Consider the following 16914-nt stretch of genomic DNA (forward strand, 5'->3'; position numbering starts at 1 on the left):
TATTTGTATTTTTTTCTCCCTCTTACGGGTCACACTTGAATTTTATGCTTGTTACTGGAGAATATTCTTTTCATGTAATAGGAGAAATACGTTACCTTTTATTTAAATATTCCGTTGTTTTTCCTTTCCTCATATTTACTTCTACGATTTTAAATACTAATTAAATTTTCTCCTGCTCTAAGCAATTACCATTGAATTGAATTGATGTTGATAATCACTATCTCAGAACGAAACTTTCCTTTTCCACTACATAGACCCTATAAGATGCAGCAACATGACCCAGAGGACGGACAAACAAGAACAACTCCTGAATATTGTAGGTAGCAAATATCTATAGAAAATATGGTAGTGAAGGTGTATGGCCCAACCTATGCTTCCCCAAAACGGGTGATGGTGTGTCTGATTGAGAAGGTAATTAAATTTGAAACGGTACCTGTTGATATCTTCAAGGGAGAACACAAAGATCCTGAGTTCCTCAAGTTGCAGGTTCAATTTTTTTTTTCACTTGATCTTTTGCTTTACAACACTTCTTACCTCACTGGGTTTTTAGATTTTTATTTTTATTTTATTTTATTTTTATTGATACCTATTTCTCATAAATCTACAGCCTTTTGGAGCGCTTCCTGTTATTCAAGATGGTGATTATACTCTCTATGGTTAGCCACTTAGCCCCTTTACTATTTTCTTGAATTTGTTTTATCTCGTGCCATGTACTTAAGGATTTGTGATTTTGCTATTTCTCCTTTTATATCATTCATTTTGATATGGGTATTTCAAACTTTAGATCAAGATGTTAGATTGATGTTATGGGGTTAGGACTGGTTATGCTCACTGTTAGAGAATAATATAAATCACTAAAAAAGTCCACACCCTCACTCAATAGTTAATTTAAGTTTTTGATGTGTGTTGAAATGGTTATTTATATAATATCATTCAACACATTAAGATGTATGTTTTGAAAATTGTTGTACGTTGCATCACCTTTATATATTTGTTGTACGTTGCATCACCTTTATATATTTGTAAAGAGATTTTTCCTAAATTCGAATTCGAAAAATCACTTTAGACGAAATCCCAACTAATGAGGGTAACACTGAAGGCAATCCTTATATATTTGCCAATAGTCGTTTCACAAATTCGAAATCGTCCATTGAATATCTTTACCAGTGCTGAGTCTCACCCTCAATGTGAAAGATTGAAGGCCAACATTCCCAGATTTCATTTCTTTTATTTTTTTGCTAATGTAGAATAATATGTTAATTCTAATACACTTTGTTAAACCTTTTTTTACAGAATCTCGTGCAATAATCAGATACTATGCAGAAAAGTATAAATCCCAAGGGACTGACTTGTTGGGGAAAACAATAGAAGAAAGGGGTCTTGTGGAACAATGGCTTGAAGTTGAAGCACATAACTTTCACCCACCAACCCTCAACTTAGTTAGGAATGTTCTGTTTGCCCCATTAAAGGGAATTCCCTCAGACCAAAAAGTGATTGAAGAGAGTGATGAAAAGCTTGGGAAGGTGCTGGATATTTATGAGGAGAGGCTGTCGAAGAGCAAGTACTTAGCAGGTGATTTCTTCAGCCTTGCTGATCTTAGCCATCTCTCATTTGGTCATTATTTGGTGAATCAAACTGGAAGAGGGAATTTGGTAAGAGAGAGGAAACATGTGAGTGCTTGGTGGAATGATATTAGTGGCAGACCATCATGGAAGAAGGTTCTTCACCTATACAAATACCCTGTCTAGATCTGCTTAGTTCTACTTGATATCTGGTTTGATGCAAGTGCCTTCAGAGTCATCTATTTTCTGCTTGCGAATAAAACTGAGCCTATCTGCATGATGCAGAACTCTAGTTTGTTTTCTAATTTGCTTTTGTTTTCTAATTTGCTTTTGTTTTCTATACAAAACTAGTTATATATCCGTGCAACGCACGGAGAGAAAAAAAAGTCGGTTTTTTTTATCTGGTAAAAATTTATGCAACTTATAAATAAAATTTATTAATGCCTTTTATCACATATTACGTACGGTACAAATAATAATCAAACATTTTATAAGTGTCAAAGTAATTTTTTTCAGAATAAAGGGAGCTCTCATCTACTACTTATGTTTAAGTTTTGATCACTATTCTATGAGTCAGATTTATTTTCTACAGTAGAACGAATATATATAAACAGAACCAAATGAACTACATTAATAAGTGAAATTATTTAGGATCAACAGTACTTGACATTCAAATGATTTTCATATCTTTAGTTTAATTTATAGAAGCAAAAACCGTAGTGTAACATCATATCCTGCACCTCTTCGCTACGGTGATATCCATTGGAGTCTCCAAGTAATGAACAGAATTGTACCATAAATTATGGGAAGAAATTGCATGAACAAAATAGAATGTTGAAATTTTTATGGTACCATTAAACTCACAATGTCAAATAAGGTTTCGTTGTCATTAGCAGATAAATATTTGATATGCAAAACATTAAAGTTGCCGATTAGATCATCTATGGTTCAAAATAATTTTTGAGCTCTGTACCCTCCACGTTGCTAAAATTGATATTCAATAATGATAATTTAATATATTGATAATTTCTTATTATACTAAGCATGCATAAAGGAAGTAGAAAAATAAAGGGATACATAAGTGAAGCTTACAGGTTCAATTATGTATGAGGTATATGCAATAGGCGTCGCATCATGTTTTAATAAATCTGGCCTTTTTACCTGAGACCATCACAGTAAAGTTATTAGAATTCTCATACTCTGGTATAAATCATTTGACGATAACATCTAGAACAGAAAAGATATTATTTCATTATTGGGCACATGAAGTACACCAACATATACACACGAAGGCCTAAAAAAAATCAAGTCAAGGCAGCAAACAAATAACTACAAGGTAATTCGAAAAAATCACAGTAAATGCCTATAAATATTTTGGCTCTCCAAATAACAGCATCGAAATTTGAAACAATACAGTTCTAGAATTATAATTGCACCGGACACTTCCAAATGTAAAATTTTGGTATGCATTTTAAAATTGAAAAAAACTACTATTATGCTACATGTGATAAATTTCTCTCCTACACACCCTTCGATAACTGTGTCACCTTTTTCTTTTCTTTACTTTTTATTTTTCAGGTGGTGGAGCCCACAAGTTTATCTCTATGACATGGACAAAAAAATTTATTTGCAATTTAATTAAATAATTACGCAAATATGACAATTTGGGGAGTATTTACAGATCTATTGCACACTGTGACGCCTCAGTGAGGCGTCTCTCATGAAGGAGAAGACGCCCCAATGGGGCGTTACATGTGACGCCCAAAAGGGGCATCTCATGTGCAATGCTATAAATACCCCATTTTTTCCATTCACTCCTCACTGATTCACCTCTCTCTAACCTCTCTCTAACCACGGTTCGTAACGAAGCTCTGCCGACTTAGGTAAGGTCGTAATACCTCCAATGTATACGTTTAGATTACAGTGCTAGTTAGTAATACAGTGCTAGTTAGTAATACATGTTAGGTTGATCGTATATTATAGACTTAGAACATTATGATAGTCACTTAAAAATTTTGTGCCATGCTATGAATGTTGTAATGATACTCCCCTTTTTTTGTTACGTAGTTATTATTATTAATATTTAATTATGCATTAGGGTTTAGCGTATTAATTAGTGATTTAGAAAATAGTGATAGCCAGATCGTAAATTTTGTATGTATGATGTTATTAATGCGGGAGTTTATTCATAATTTTGTAGTCAGTTAGGTGTGATGATTAGTACATATTTATGAAGTTATTAGTGACATAGGGTTAAGTATTCCGTAAGTATTACATTATTTTTGTCCAATGTTTTTTATTATTTAATTACAAATAAATGGCTGTACTACGTATTAACATTATTTCATTAATTTCAATTCTAGTAAAATAAATGACGCACATGCTTAAATTTTTTGATAATAAATTATGGCATTGCTTAATTAATTTGTAAATAAAATGGGGCATTACATGTGATTAATTTAAATGTTGTTTTATATGATATAGTTCAGGGTAATGGCTGATTCATCATCTTCCTCGGGTTCTGCATCGGATGTAGAGCCTACCGATCCCAGCATGTACATTATACCTGGGTCGTACAAATGGGAGGTCCTTCGTAAAAGGACGCAGCGTGCTCATATTTCACAGCGAGTGTGGAATACGGAGCATGTTAGGAAAATAAAGACTAGGCGTGGAAAGCCAACGGGGGGGCCACCTACCGGCGCTATCCCAGAGGTTGTCGCAGACTACCTGACACAGGCTGGATTCATACATGTTTCTCGAATGCGACATATTCAGGTATGCAATTTACGTTGTTTTGTTTTTATTTAATTATTCAATATCATTCGTTAACACGCTGTAATTGCATAATTTATCACAGATCGATGCCCCTTTAATTAGTGTTGTGGTCGAGAGGTGGAGACCAGAGACACATACTTTCAACATGACCCAAGGTGAGATGACTATCACCTTGCAAGATGTGGCAGACATATTGAGCTTGCCTACTGATGGGGCTATCGTCACCGGCTCTACCTCTGAGGATTGGCCCGCTGCTTGTGGGGTTGTATTTGGCGCGGTTCCACAGTCAAATGAGTTCCATCATTCCGGCGACTTGCGTATCTCATACTTAGATTGGTTATATACCCGGTGGACCGACCATGCCGGGGATCATGATGCCGAGATCTACTTCACAAAGGCGCACTTTGCCAGGATGCTGAGTTCTTGGTTGCTGGCGGACAAGTCTGGAGGCAGCAATTTCGGTTGTCGGCTAGTCCCTTTGCTTGGGGGAGGATTTGATGAGATTGGCTTCAGCTGAGGATCTGCGGTTCTGTCACACCTGTTCAGGAGTTTGTGTGAATTGACTGATGCCGGTCGATCTGACATGGGTGGTTGCCATATTCTCCTTCAGATCTGGGCATGGATACGATTCCCACCCATTGCTCCGCATCTTCCTCCTTATCCAGAGCCGGGCACACATTATGGATGCTGGTATGCTTTGTTAAACATATAAAATAACGCTAATGATTTATCATATATACTATCTGTATACTTCTTGATTATGATTGCTGATGTATGTTTCTGATGACAGGTTCAATACAGTAGCAAAGTTTAAACCTCATGAGGTCACTCATTATCAGGCAACCTTGGATACACTTTGTAGAGATAAGGTATGGTAGTCCATACTTAGTATGTTGTTATTTCACATTGCATGTATATTAATTTGTAACTCCTTATATTCAAATTTCATTTTGTGTGTAGGTGGTGTGGCAACCATATATCGATTAACAGTGGCTGGACATGACTGCACACGAGCAGTACCTTTGGCTTGCCGTTAGTCCCCTTATTTACTTTCACACCGTAGAGGCATGTCAACCGGATAGGTGCATGCGACAGTTTGGACTGGATCAACCCATCCCAGAAGTGAGCAGAAAGTTGAGAGGGATACGTGATCATACTCTACGGGGGAAGGTTGAAGATAACTGGAGGCGTAAGCTTAGTCCTTGGATAGCAAGATGGCAGGCCAAGGAGCTTCATATTATTGTGCCCCCTCCATCCCTATCTGGCAGCAGTGCAGGATACAATTATTCACGTTATCCAGGCCAGTCTTCAGATATTGGGGGGCACGGAACCGCAGATGATTTCATGCGTGCAACGATGGATGACTTCCAGACTCCACCGCCACAGCCACATCAGGGAGACCCAGTTTGGGATAGACATATACTGCCAGATAGGGATGCACGACATAGGCCATGGCCACTTATGTTTTGTTGGTCGCCCTTATTGCACTTATGCTTGTAATATGACGAATACAAAAGACGTGATATGCATTTGGTGGCTGCCAATTAGGATTTTTCTCCACAGCAGATATTATACTACGATGCCGATCAGAGATCAAACATATGTTTGACATGTTAGTAACATGAGCACGAATATTAACAAAAAAAAAGTCCCATGCATCCAAGGTCTCGCCTTCAACGATGGCAAAAGCAATCGGTAAACATTCATTATTACCATCTTGGGCTGTGGCCACCAACAATTTTCCCTTGTACTTCCCATATAAATGTGTTCCATCAATTTGTATGACTGGTTTGGCAAATTTGAACGCCTCACAACACTGTCTAAACGTCCAAAATATGCGATGAAACACCTTTTTTCCAGTCACTAAGGTCTGCTCTGCATAAAGGTCATTTGTTTGGATATGATAAAATGAACTTGGAGAAAAGCGAAGCATGTATTTGCACCACCTTGGAAAAAAGGCATATGATTCCTCCCAATCACCGTACATAATTGCCATCGCTTTCTGCTTCGCATACCACGCCTTTCTATAGGAAACTTTAAAGCCATATTTAGAGGCTATCCTTTCTTGCACCAAAGAGATTGACACAGGTGGTTCTTCCTTTATCATCCCTGCATTGAAGAGTACCCAGACTTAATAACATCGAAAAAATTGTGTCTTTACACAACAGTACGTAAATGTTGACATAACATACAAATAAATAAATACGTACCTATGACGAGATTGCTATAACGTCCGCATCGAGCTGTCTATGTCCCTGGGAAATGTGCTCATTCAAAAAATTGTGATTTCCACCCCATCTCGTAATCTTCCAATTTTCACCAAACACTGGTTTCATGGCCCTAACGCGCCACGGGCAACCCTTATCATACGCACAACATTTCATGGATAACTTTGCAGGTGTGCTCTGAATTACAATTGCTTCTTGATGCTCCCTAATGAGGTGGTGCTTAAGTGCCATTTGGACATCTTTTTTTGTTGCAAATTCTTGATTGACAAATAACTTGTCACACAGTTGCCACAGACCTTGTATTGAACCCGATCCTGAGACCAAACCATCAGTGCATGATTATTGTTCGCTCCAATAACTCCAATCAATGTAGGAATAATGCGGAATTCCTTCCCAAAAAAGAATTACAGCTTCGTCACCTGCAACTGCAGATTGTAACTTTTTAATACAAAAACCCTAATTCAGGTATTATATCAGGTGCAAAATTCAACTATATACAAGTTATTTCAATTACCTTCATGATGAATACCTAATGGGGCAGACGCAACGTCATGCAACTGTGACATTTGCGCGACCACTGGTGCATGGAATATTGGGATTTGAGACGCACCCATCTCAGCACCTTTATCTCCTTCGGAAGCACTAGCATCCTCCGTAAGAAGACGTTCTTCCATTGCGATATTTTTATCATCATCGTCGTCGTCTTCGTCGTGCATTTCCCAAGTCGGATCATTCTCATCTCCCTCAGAATAGTTACCAACTGGAGACGCATGAACGACAGACAAAGATGGAAGACGGGGAGAATTTAAATCAACTGACCTCACCGGTAACGGAACATTCTCGGTTGCGGCGATGTCGACATACAACTCCAGAAAATCTGTCCTTGACTGGTTGGAAAATTCTTCCATTGTCATCTCCAGGTCTTCATCGTCAACCACTTGCAAACTAATGTATTTATCACATTGCCATAACCTTGTCGTGATCTGAGTGATACATTGGTGGCCTTGAAGACTTAACTTCTGCCGAATTCTCTGATGCAGTTCGCCAATGGTTGCGTTGCGTTGGATCTGTGTCGGCCTTTTTTCACCTTCTAACATGATACCTCGTCGACCTTCTACCTTCCTACCATTGTAATATAACACAACACGAACAGAATCAGGACGGGAACTCATTCTAAAATAGAATAAGAAATAAAATTCAAATACTAAATTAATGAGAAGAGATATGAAGAGTGAGAGAAGAGGTGTGAAGAGTGAATAGAGGGGTGGGGGATTATATAGGGTGCACAATGTGACGCCACTTTTGGGCGTCACATGTGACGTCCCAATGGGGCGTCTCTCCCTAGGGTGAGACGCCCCATTGGGGCATCACATGTGACGCCCAAAAGTGGCGTTACATTTGTAAATACTCCCCAAAATGTCATATTTGCATAATTATTTAATTAAATTGCAATAAATACATTTTTTTGCCCTATGACATGACATAACTTATCTCCTTTAACATTAGATTAATAAAACCCTTTCAAATTAGAGTCCAAATTTTGGTACTTCATTTATTTATTTTTTTACTATTATGCACACATTTCTTTATAAGAGTAAAAGGTATAGTTGCATACTTTTTGTATATATAATATATCACAATGGCAAAGATAATTTGAAAACTTGAAGAAAACAAACCCAACGACAACCAAAATGGAAAAAAAGATAATTTAAAAAGTGACAAAGATGCAAAAAAAATTTTTACCTGTACCAAATAGTAATATTATAAACTGAGCCTATCTGCATGATGCGGAACTCTAGTTTGTTTTCTAATTTGCTTTTGTTTTCTATCCAAAAAGCTTAGCGTGAAAGGTAATCTTAAGAGCCCCCATTTTTAGTTTCTTCAATGTATCCACAGGCCGGAAGACTAATCTACCAATAAAGCCTTTTAAATAATTTCCTGTGATGTTTAGATCTACAACTAAATAAGAGTTAGGATGAAATCATGATTGTCGCAATTTCATTTGTAACTGAAATTTTAAAACAATAATAGAATTGTAAATAATTTTATTTGAATTAGTAAATTTAAAAAATAATTTAAAATTTAGTATTTGAGAATTAATATTCAGCTTGGAAATTTAATTATGAATAGAAAATAGTGGAAACTAAATTTTATTAAGTTCTTGTATATTCATAAAATTGTTACTAAAACTAATTGTGTAAGCCATTGATAAATTCAAAAATATTTATTTTATTCTTTAAAAATAAAGACATAAATGATATGAAAATAAAAATAATAAATTAATTAAATTAAACATAAATATTTCAAGAGAAAATTAATTTGTCAAAAATAATTTTTTATTCACAAAGGAAATTTTAGTTCATAGATATTCTTTAGTTATTTTTTGAGTAAACTCAGATATCCCCAACCCATAAGATGAGACTAATCTCTTCGTGATTTGGAACAAGAAGATTTTCACCACCATTCCCAAAATGTTTCTCGTAGAAATTGAATTCATGACTTTATTAGCCATAAGGGTCTGTTTGGTGTGTTGTATAAGGTTTGATAGTATAAGTTTATATTATACGTTATGACATTTTTAGTTGTTTTGTGTGATCATCATATAGTATAAGGTTATATAGCATGATCTCTTTATACATCAAAATGATGTATAACTTAATCAGGCCTAGGGAGATGGAATTAAGCCTGATAAGAGATTGATGTATTAACCAGTACAATTCTCAAGAATTTATATATTATTTTAATATTAATATATTAAAATAAAAAATGAATATATAATTTTTAAAATATTGGAGATTTTTATTTTTATAAAAACTAATATATTTTTTGGACACACTGATCAATAGATTTCTATAAAAAAATATTATATGACATATTTGGAAGAATTATATAAATTCTTTATTAAAAGGTATTTTTGTCAAAAATATTTATTTTCATCCTATATAGTATTATACAGTGCAATATCAAACACTAGATAATATTATCTTATACAGTATATTATCTTTTGCAATTTCATGCCAAACATTGGATAATATTAAAATTTAATGAGATCTTATATAATCAAACCTTATACTATCAGATCTTATACTATAGGACCTTATCATATGTTGTATACCAAACAAGCTCTAAAAGCCCTACTCTTGAATTTGCAATTCACTTATGAACGGAGCTACACCTTAAAATCCCTTTAGTTATTTAGTATAACGAGATACTCGAAATCACCTTATTCTCTGACAAATATTTGTGGATTAGCTAATTTTAAATTTAAAAATTTTAAAAGTCTTATTTTCTAAATAAATTCACAATTGCATGGGTCCAAGACAGTATTATAAATTGTAATACATATATCCTCATAGAATATGCATCAGTTGAATATGGTGAATAATATAATTAATGTTATAAATTGTTGCATGGATTAGAAATTTTAAAAATAAAATTATTAGATACTTGAAGATAACTATATTTATAAGAAATTCCGAAAAATTTCATAAAAAAAAAAAAAGAAATTCCTAAAAAATAATTTATTTTAAAATTAATTCCGTACTATATAGAGACAAGATACCATAATTGTGTGAAGACGCTTACGAAATATATAACTTAAAGATAACGAACCATACAATAAACTTTGTAGGTCATTATACGAATTAAAAATTTGAAATAATTTTATTGGATAATTAAAATAATTTTTTGATACAAAAAATTTCTAAAAAAAATTTCTTTTAGAAATAAATCTAGATTATATAGAGTATAAGATAATATGACCACATAAAAACCCTCCCAATGAAAATAATTTTAGAGATAACGAATCATACAATCAACTATGTATTAATAAATTTATTTATTTATATATTTTATATAAATAAATAATTAAATATAAAACTATTTCTTTTTAAAGAAAAATATTAATCACCATAACACAAGAATTAACACAATACATATTTTAGAATCATAACTGATCTGTCTAGTATAATATGGGCTGCGCCAAATCACACACGGTTGAAGAGTGAAGACTTTGGGTTCGGTGAAGTGCTTCTTGGGCTGATGATATCTTCTATACGGTTAATTGATGTTGAGCTCCCTCGGTGCGATTGCTCTGGTTAGGGGATACTTGCAATGACACTTCGACGCTCAAGTCAATATCAATGTTAAACTGGTGTTATATTCTTATTGGAATTAGGTTATCATACTTGGGTGTGTACCCCTTGTTTATATAGCAAGTCTCATGTCGCCTTTGGTAGGCGATATCCCTTCTGATTGGCTGTTCCTGGGATGTAGATTTATCTGTCTCAGCTGGTGCCTTTCTACTATACTCCTATATGATGGGCTGCCTTCTTAGAGTAGTGTCAAGCTGGAGCTGTCTTTCGTATATTGATTTATAGTGGGTGGTTATAGGATCCTTCCTTAGTTCTTAAGTCATATAAAGCGGTTAGACGCAATGTGGCCATTGCCCCTTCGGGTCTTTACGCGCGATGGAGACATCGCACACTTCTTTGGGCCTGTATGCTTCTGGACTTATTCTGGATTTTAACCCTTTGTGAGCTTATTGTAGTTTATCCAGATCAATAACATATCATCAAGTAGAGCAAGCATGATAAACAAATAACAAGTTTTTTTTTTTTTTTTTTTTTTGTGTATGGGCAAACAAGTAACAAGTTAAATCCAATCCAAATGAACTAAATGATAATTTATTTTTTTTAATTACTATTTTCCCTTTATCTTAACATTATCAATATTTGCTTTTCTTTCCTCCTTTTCTGTTCCTTTTAATAAAAAATAAAATTCCTAAATTCCCTCTTTACTCTTCTAACCAAATTTGCTTGTCTATTTTATCATTTAAACTTTTTTTTAATATTTTTTTAATTCTTAATTTTTATCTAAATTTTCATTTTATTATCACTTTCTTTTGAAAGAAAGAAAGAAAATCTATCTTAAAAATAAGTTCAACCCGAGACCAAAATTGGTCCTAATAAAAACATTTATTTCCTAAATCATAAAATACTTGGAAGATTTTCAGCCTAATATGCAATGATAAGATAAGAACACCCACAAATTTTGTCGCAGAAATAAACCCGATACCGGGTGTGTATCACAAAGATTTTGTTCCATGATATTATTTCCGGAAAGAAATTATTATTATTTCTTTATATATTTAGAAGAGTTTATTATATAACTTATTTTTATACGCAAAGACATAATGTATATTTAATAAATAATATAAATTTAATGCTGATAATATATTTTATATTGTCTGTATTTAATGATTAGTGTATCAAGTACTAAAAAAATTATTTTCTATCAATTTATATTCCCGGGACATCTATTAATTCTCTGAAACAGAAAATAAATTAATTTTATTAAATATTATTTTTAGACATATCTGTTTTTCAAATTAAAAATAAATAAATAAAGTGTCTTAAAATGTTCGTCACCTACGATCAAAACAAACATAAAATTCCATTTTTCTTTTCCGAAAGAAGAGAACGTGACAGCAGTGTTAGTTTTGGAAACTTAAGACTATAGAGTAACTCTATTATTCCCGTAATACATACTTGAAAGCAAAAATAAGTTTATGCTTAAGTAACGTCTTAGATTCAAGTGTTTGTGAATGAAACAAATTTTCTTTGGAAGAACTAGTTTTACCATAATATGAATGTTTCCCGGTAGAATAAAATTGTCTCGTGATAAGTCTCTTAATTGAGACTTAGAGCATATGATTTAATTGGAAAATGAAGAGAAAAAAAGATTTATTTTGCTGTTAAAATACCCCAAAAATTGAGTTGTTGGATTTTTTGTTGGTTAACTACTAATGGGCTGTAACATTTCATTTTTCAGGCCCAATTTCTATTTAAATGAGAAATACCCATGAAAGGAAAGAAAAGAAGAAAGCATGGAAGAAAGAAAGAGATGGGCCGGACCTAAAATACTAAAGCCCAAAGGAAGAGAAGAAAGAAGCAAGGGAAAAGGAAAGAAAGAGAAGACTGAATCAGAAACGCAAAAAAGAAAAAAAGAGAAAACCCTAGCACTCACACATCGTCCGATCAGAACCCAAATTCTCGTCAACCAAGAACCCACACCCTCCATCCCTAATCCCTGCCCCAAATCGATCCATAAGGTCAGAATATCCTTTGTCCACGGTTCATCCGTCCAAATTAACCCACACCCACAGTCCATTAAGAAAAGAAAACACGAAAACCCTAGCCACTATTTTTGGGTTCAGAAAAAGCCAAACAAAAATCTGTTACTTAGTGGAGGCTGGAGCGATTGTGAGCACACGTCAGTGTACGGGTTGAAGGAGCGACAATTCCATCCGGATTGTATGAGCAGAGGAGTGGAGCACTGTGGGGACCACCTATTTGCAGCGCACAAGCAGCGCGTTATATTGCTGAGCTGGAGCAAAAGAGGAATATTGTACAAAGAAGGGAAGGAGATCTATAAAAAGGAGAGCAGTGAGTGAGTGTCTCTTCGGTTTTTGTTTTTTTGGATTTTATTTTTCTGGACTTCTGAATATTGATTTTTTTTCTCTGTTCTGTTTTGTAATGAGACTCATCTGATGAGCTTTATGCATGCCCCTACAGCACTGTGATTTCCGGTTGTTAGGACCAGTGCTGTAGATTTATTTTGAGCATTTTATATTTTGTAATATTTAAGTTTTCCGTTACTGTTTGTAAGCTCCATTCTCATGAATAGGAGCTGAAACCCTTTTTAGGTTGGGTGTAGGTACCCGAACCACAGTCGTAAATATGTGCTGAATGCTATTTTCTCGAAGTTGATTCCCTGTTCTTTTTAACATTGTGCTTTAATTTATTTATGCTACTATTGAGGCCTGATAGTAGGGTATGAGTTTGGGAATTAGTCATTGAGAAATGACTAACTCCATAACTGTGTTGAAGGCATGGACTTGAGTGTGTGAACACTCAAGGGATGTTACTCAAAGATGAGAACAACCTCCATGTTATGTTGGATTGGATTATAAGGGTCTTTTCTTTCGTTTAGCACAGAGATTTGCAGATGTTAGTTGAAGATAAAAATGTTTTTAAGAGATTAAAATCAACAAGAAAAGGGTCCAACACTTGGGAACTAATTTCGAGGGAGTTGTTTTTAGCACTTATTTGGAGGCTGCTGGGGAGGGGAACCAAAGACTCAACCTGTTTCACAACTTATTGTCAACACGTCAGATTTATTTTCCTTTGATTTCACATATTTCAAATATAATTATGGTTACTAAATTTCTTCTTTGAAAAAAAGAAAAACAATCTTCTGACTTTTAATTTTATCTTTGCATCAAAAATATCCCAACTTATTTTCCCTTTAATTTTGCATTCAACTGTCAAAAGAATTTACGGTTTAGTAGTAATTTTGTATTTATATGATTTCCATTTTCATCCCATTTTTAGAATAGGTGCAGTCTTAGCGATTACCAAATTTTGTCAAAGTACATACGCTAAAGATCCTTGTGGGAACGATATAAGGGTCTCAAATACGCCCTATATTACTTATTGTCGCGTATACTTGCGCGCTTACTTGCATAGCTGTTAGCAAGGAAACAAGTTTTTGGCGCCGTTGCCGGGGATCGAAGCGTACATAATCAGATTTCTTTGTGTGATTGCTATTTCTGAATTGCTTATTTTTGCTGTTTTTAGTTAGCTTAATCTAAATGTTGTTTCAAGTGTGTTACTGTAGTTCGTGAATATTAATAGCTTAAAGCTTTGTTCTGTTCATATTCTGTTTTTGTTTTTTTATGTCATTTAAATTTTTTTTTTAGTCTAATAGTTCATAGTTGTTATTGGATTGAATATTTTTGTAGTTACAGTTTTATTTTAATTATCAGTCTCACTCTTTTAGTGAGTCTGCCTTATAAAGCTGTAAAGTTGTGAACTGTCTTGGGATTTTTCTATTTGCAGGTTCTTGTTTGTTTATCTTTTTTTTTTTGCTTGTTTTGCATAAAAAAATTGGTTAGTAATCTAGGTGTTTTAGCTAAGTCAGGTTTACCTGTTTTAGTTAAAAAGGGTGCATGAGTGCAACTCCACACCCGTTCATAGAATCATTTGACCCAGAACCTGAGAGGACTTTTAGAGTTAGGAGAAGAGCCCAAAGGCAAATCCCAATCCCAGATTTTGAAGAGATGGAGAATGTAGGAAATGGAAATGGGAATGGAGATGGGAATGAGGAAGAAATACCAAGGATACAAAACCCACCTATCATAAATGACAATGATAGGTCCATGATGGACTTCATCATACCTGTGTTGGATGAGTTAGATCCAAGCATAGCTCAACCTGTGAATGGAGTGCCCTTTAAGCTAGAACCGGTGATGTTCACCATGCTCCAAAACATGGGGCAGTTCCATGGGTTGTTGATGGAAGACCCACACAAGCACCTTAGGAATTTCATAGAAGTGGCCAACACTTTTAGGAATCCCAACATCTCGGATGATGTGCTAAGATTAAAGCTTTTCCCCCATTCACTGGCTGACAAAGCCAAAGAGTGGTTGAACTCCCTTCCATCCAACTCTATAACCAATTGGCACACCCTTGCTGAGAAATTCATCATGAAATTTTTCCCCTCCAACAAGATAATGCAAACTAGAGGTGATATTGCTAACTTCATGCAGAGGGATGGTGAGACATTAGTGGATGTGTGGGAGAGGTACAAGAACCTTCTTAAGCAATGCCCCAACCACGGTTTGCCCTTTTAGGCAGTGTTACAAACCCTTTACAATGGCCTGAATACTCAAAACAGGGCTTTGGCAGATTCTGCTGCTAATGGCATGTTTATGACTATGTCCTTTAACCAGGCCCATGAGTTGTTAGAACAAATGACTCAAAATTATGCCCAATGGTCTGAAGAGAGAAATCAGCCAAGGAGAGTGGTTGGTTTACATGAGATAGACCCTGTAACAGCCCTTTCAACCAAGTTTGATGCATTGTCCAATTTAGTGAGAACCCAAGGACAAACCATTGAGGCAAGATTGTCCCAACCCCAAGTTCCTGTACCTACACCTCAAATAAATGTGACCCAACCTCAAGTTAACGCAATAAATACAAGTGTAACTTGTGTTTGCTGTGGTGGGCCCCATTTGTATGAAAGTTGCCCATCAAACCCAGAATCTTTGTTTTATGTGGGGTACCAAAATAGGAACCAAAATAATTTTTCCACTAATTTTAATCAAGGATGGAGGCAGAACCAACCTCCTCAATATTTCCAAGGGCAAGGGCAGCAAGCTGGCCCCTCCAATGCCCAAACCAAAATGCCTTTTCCCACCCAGAATTACCAACAAAATTCAAGGCAGCAAGCTGTTGTTCAACCTAGTGAGATGCCTATTGCTCAACCTTCTTCCTTAGAAGCTTTGTTAAGGGAATATTTGGTTAAAAATGAGACTAAGCAAAACAGCTTGGAAGCTGTTGTGCAAAGTATTCCAGCCTCCTTGAGGAACATAGAATCCCAACTAGGCCATTTAGCAAACACTATGAATACCAGACCCCCTGGTACCTTGCCTAGTAACACTGAAGAGCCTAGGAGAAATAAAGAGCAATGCAATATGATAGAGCTTAGAAATGGCAGATCTGTAAATCAGCCAGAAGCTGTGGTTAGACCTTCCACATTAAAAAAAAGAGAAGAGGAGAACATGCAGAAAGAAAAAGATGCAAATTCTAAACCTGTTCAGAATTCTGTTGTTCATGACAACCCCCAAGGGGTTGCACATAGTAACCCCTACCCATTCTGGTTGAACCAAACAATCAGCCCCCTATAGATGAGCCTTTAGGGAATAATTCCATGGAAAAATACACTCCAAGGGGTTCGGCCCCTAAGCCAAATAATGATACACCTGCTGCCTCAAAAAGACCTCCACCACCCTTTCCTCAAAGGTTACAAAAACAGAAGCAAGATAATCAGTTTAGGAAATTTCTAGACCTCCTAAAACAGTTGCATGTCAACATTCCATTTGTTGATGCATTGTAACAAATGCCCTCTTATGTGAAGTTCATGAAAGAAATTCTTTCAAGAAAAAGGAGGCTAGAAGAGTTTGAGACTGTTGCTCTTACACAAGAGAGCAGTTAATATCTTCTTAGTAAGATACCTCCTAAACTAGGAGACCCAGGAAGTTTTACAATTCCATGTACCATAGGAGACCACTACATAGGCAGAGCATTGTGTGATTTAGGTGCTAGTATCAACTTAATGCCTTTGAATGTGTACAAAAAGCTGAAAGTAGGAGAGCCTAATCCCACCACTGTCACATTACAGTTGGCTGATAGGTCTTTAGTTTATCCGGAAGGGAAAGTAGAGAATGTTTTGGTGAAGGTAGATAAATTCATTCTACCTGCTGATTTTATAATCTTAGACTATGA

General features: G+C 35.2%; 2 protein-coding genes and 1 non-coding gene across 3 annotated transcripts; 2 read left to right on the forward strand and 1 right to left on the reverse strand.

The window, feature by feature from the left end:
• Positions 1-265: 265 nt before the first annotated feature.
• On the forward strand, positions 266-1844 carry LOC133313647 (glutathione S-transferase F9-like). The gene is made up of 3 exons (XM_061515042.1): positions 266-486; positions 608-656; positions 1294-1844. The coding sequence occupies exons 1-3, from the start codon at positions 343-345 to the stop codon at positions 1746-1748; spliced, it is 648 nt and encodes a 215-aa protein (XP_061371026.1). The 5' UTR covers positions 266-342; the 3' UTR covers positions 1749-1844.
• Positions 1845-4055: 2211 nt separating this feature from the next.
• Positions 4056-4854, forward strand: LOC133313646 (serine/threonine-protein phosphatase 7 long form homolog). Its single transcript, XM_061515041.1, has 2 exons — positions 4056-4337; positions 4420-4854. The coding sequence occupies exons 1-2, from the start codon at positions 4056-4058 to the stop codon at positions 4852-4854; spliced, it is 717 nt and encodes a 238-aa protein (XP_061371025.1).
• A 10290-nt stretch (positions 4855-15144) lies between these two features.
• Positions 15145-15250, reverse strand: LOC133313650 (small nucleolar RNA R71). The gene has a single exon (XR_009751841.1). It is a non-coding gene; the product is annotated as a small nucleolar RNA R71 (small nucleolar RNA).
• Positions 15251-16914: the final 1664 nt, after the last annotated feature.

Source organism: Gastrolobium bilobum, unplaced genomic scaffold (assembly GCF_033153095.1).
Source record: "Gastrolobium bilobum isolate Gb01-03AN ecotype WA unplaced genomic scaffold, APGP_CSIRO_Gbil_v1 utg62392, whole genome shotgun sequence".
Lineage (NCBI taxonomy): Eukaryota > Viridiplantae > Streptophyta > Magnoliopsida > Fabales > Fabaceae > Gastrolobium > Gastrolobium bilobum.

Coding starts and splice junctions, on each gene's coding strand:
- LOC133313647 (XM_061515042.1), top strand. CDS start 343: ATGGTAGTGAAGGTGTATGGCCCAACCTATGCTTCCCCAAAACGGGTG. Junction 487..607: donor CTGAGTTCCTCAAGTTGCAG/GTTCAATTTTTT, acceptor ATAAATCTACAG/CCTTTTGGAGCGCTTCCTGT. Junction 657..1,293: donor TGGTGATTATACTCTCTATG/GTTAGCCACTTA, acceptor CTTTTTTTACAG/AATCTCGTGCAATAATCAGA.
- LOC133313646 (XM_061515041.1), top strand. CDS start 4,056: ATGGCTGATTCATCATCTTCCTCGGGTTCTGCATCGGATGTAGAGCCT. Junction 4,338..4,419: donor CTCGAATGCGACATATTCAG/GTATGCAATTTA, acceptor AATTTATCACAG/ATCGATGCCCCTTTAATTAG.